At 50.2% G+C, this 2,858-nt stretch overlaps 1 protein-coding gene across 2 annotated transcripts in view; it reads right to left on the reverse strand.

Annotated features, from left to right (window-relative positions):
- Nucleotides 1–2,858, reverse strand: part of ATP6V1C2 (ATPase H+ transporting V1 subunit C2) — a 56,075-nt gene that overhangs the window by 52,191 nt on the left and 1,026 nt on the right. For both annotated transcript variants that reach the window (XM_006140822.3, XM_006140821.3), the window contains exon 2: nt 764–831. In XM_006140822.3, the coding sequence (XP_006140884.1) occupies nt 764–831 (68 nt within the window). The remainder of the gene's footprint in view (nt 1–763; nt 832–2,858) is intronic.

Consider the following 2,858-nt stretch of genomic DNA (forward strand, 5'->3'; position numbering starts at 1 on the left):
CCCTAGTGAGCACGCATTACCTGTTGCAAAAAAGAGACAGAGACAGAGACAGAGAGGAAATAAGGTCCTAAGGAACAGGATATGAGACAAGTGAGAGGAAAACTTGATTTTCACTGTATATACTTCCATTTTAAAAAAAAATTAAATCTGGTATAGGACACGTGTATTCACCAGAGAGACAGAGTGGGAGAGAGCGAGAGACAGAGAAAGTGCTTTTTCACTGCATTCTCCCCTTGGGAGAATGACCATACCGCAATCCCTTCTCCTCAACTCTCTGGATTTTGGCCATGCACACACGCACACACACACAGACAGACACATACATACCCAGCATGTTTGTCAAGTTACTGGGACTGGGACTCGAACCATACAGTTGGCCGTATGGGATCCAGCTGCCTCATCCACCATGCTAACTGGCTGGCCCTTAAAACACTTTTACTATGTGTATATACTACTAAGATATAAAAAAAGCCTTGGAGGGAAACCCTACACCAGCTATTTTCCTCCTCATTTTGGCCTCTAAGCCTGACCGTCCTCCATGGGAGGTGGTTGCTAGAACGTGTCCCTGCAGCAAACAGAACCGTGTGGGACCCGGCACGCTCCTGGCTCCTGCCGGCATCGCAGGCGGGCTGACCTGCTCTCAGCTGACTTCTGGGACCCGCTGTAGACAAGCCCACTTTGGTTCAGCCAAAGCAAGAACGCTGTGTCCGCTGACAACAATGTCACGTTCTCACTTGTGTGCAGTAAATAAGGAATGCCTTACCTTTCTGCAAAGGTATCGAGTTTCCCCAGCTCGTCGGAGAGGCCCACGAGGGAGTCCAAGGTCCCCACCTAGAAGACCGTGAAGATGTGAGAAGCTTGCACACTTTCCCGCAGAGAAGTGTGCTGCCACTTCAGCCACAGGCCAGGGGCCACATTCATCCTGCGTGAGCTGCCCTTGGTCAAAGGCCACGCTGGAAAGTGGGAGGCACTCTTACAGGGAACTAGTGGGTTCAGGATGTCAGTTTGCTTTCCCCCAGCATGATAAACTGTCATACTTTTTATTAATTTTTAAGAAATTTTTGCTGGAGGGCGCACACGCTCGCCAGAGAGACAGAAAATGAGAAATTACCCCCAGGGGTCAATCCCCTCTCATTCATTCTCCTCTCAGGATTTGGGCACGCACGCACGCACATGCGCCCAGTGTGAGTTTTAAGCCTCCAGGTCCGGGACTCGAACTGTGGTCAGCCACGTGGGAGTCCTGTGTCTTAACCACTATTCCACCTGCTGACCCCAAAACTGTCATGCTTCTGCATAGGAAGGAGTGACTATTATTTCATGGTCTGACCATTCTCCCTCAGAATGCCGTCTGCTTACTTATGTGGTGAATTACCGTAGTCAAGAAAGAGATACCAGAGAGCCATTCTGGGAGGTTTTCATTTCAGTTCAACCCTATAGCCTTATGGTTAAAGAAAGCTGGATCCTGGGGCTGGCAGGCGACATGGTGGTTAAGGCGAAGGATTCCTACACGGCCGACTGCAACTTGAGTCCCAGATAGGCAGCGTGCTTTCTTCCTCTCCCTCCCTCTCCCTCTCTGGTCAAACTGAACAATAATAATATTTGTTTTTTCTTTTGTTGTTAAGAGAAATTTTTTGCTCTAGGGCACATGGGCTTGCCAGAGAGGCAGAATTTAACATGAATTCATTTAATTTAAAAATGTTATAATTTCTGAAAGCCTTTCTTCTCCAAGACAGTCCAATCAACCTGTTCCTCTATTAACAGTGATCTTGTGGGAGAGGGCACTTTCCCCGCTTCATCGTGCACCAAGGTCTTTTTCTTCGGAGACTACTCATCCCCTGCTTCTGTCTGTGGAGCTGATCATAATGCCCACACTCGAACTTAAAAGTCTTCACACGGTCAGAGAGAAAAGGTTAGCTACCGTGCGATACCACCAATCGGATGTTAAACAGCAGCGACTAGAAAGTGCGGAAGACTGGCTACTTTATATGGGAAGTTGCTTTTTTTTTTTTTTTTTTGAGAGATTTTCACTGTAGGGCGCGTGCGCTCGCCAGACAGAGAGAGACATAGAGACAGAAAGCGAGAAATCACCCCCCGGGGGGATGGTCACGCCGCAATCCCTTCTCCTCCATTCTCCTCTCGGGATCTTGGGCACGCACGCACACGCGCCCAGCGTGAGTTTTAAGCCACCGGGTCCGGGACACGAACCACGGTCGACTACGTGGGAGTCCAGCGACATAGCCATTACGCTAACTGCTGGTTCCCGGGAAGTTGCTTATTTTCAAGCAATCTAACCATAAGCTGCTTTGGACAGGGGCCACCTCTTCATTTTCATCTCTGCGTTTCCCGGGTCCACCACGTGTCTCATACCCATAAATGACGAGTGGATACAGAGTTCACCGATCTAACGGCATCGGTCATGGGCAGACCACTTCCGCCGCTTACCAGCTCGACACCCCTAACAGCCACCCAGCCCCTCGGTCCCCGCTGATCTCATCACGGGAGTCTGAAGATCCCAAATGATGCCTTCAGAGCACCTGGCCTCCAGCACATTACTTGATAAACGCTAGCAAACCGTGTCGCCAACACCTGTGGCAGCTCTTCTGGCGGAGGGCAACCTGAGACTGGAAGAGATTGCCAGGCCGTTTTCTGTAAGACTGGGCCCTGGGTGACAGCGCCACTTCTCCAGCACCCACAGTGCATCTGCACCACCATGGTGACAGGATGCTTTAGTTCCTTCTTCCTGGAAACCAACGGTTCTAGCAGGCACCATAAGAAGTCCACTCAGGGGACCAGGAGTTGGCATAATGGCTATGTCACTGGACTCCTATGTAGTCGACTGCGGTTAGAGTCCTGGACCC

The sequence above is a fragment of the Tupaia chinensis genome, unplaced genomic scaffold (assembly GCF_000334495.1).
Source record: "Tupaia chinensis unplaced genomic scaffold, TupChi_1.0 Scaffold000045_1, whole genome shotgun sequence".
NCBI lineage: Eukaryota > Metazoa > Chordata > Mammalia > Scandentia > Tupaiidae > Tupaia > Tupaia belangeri.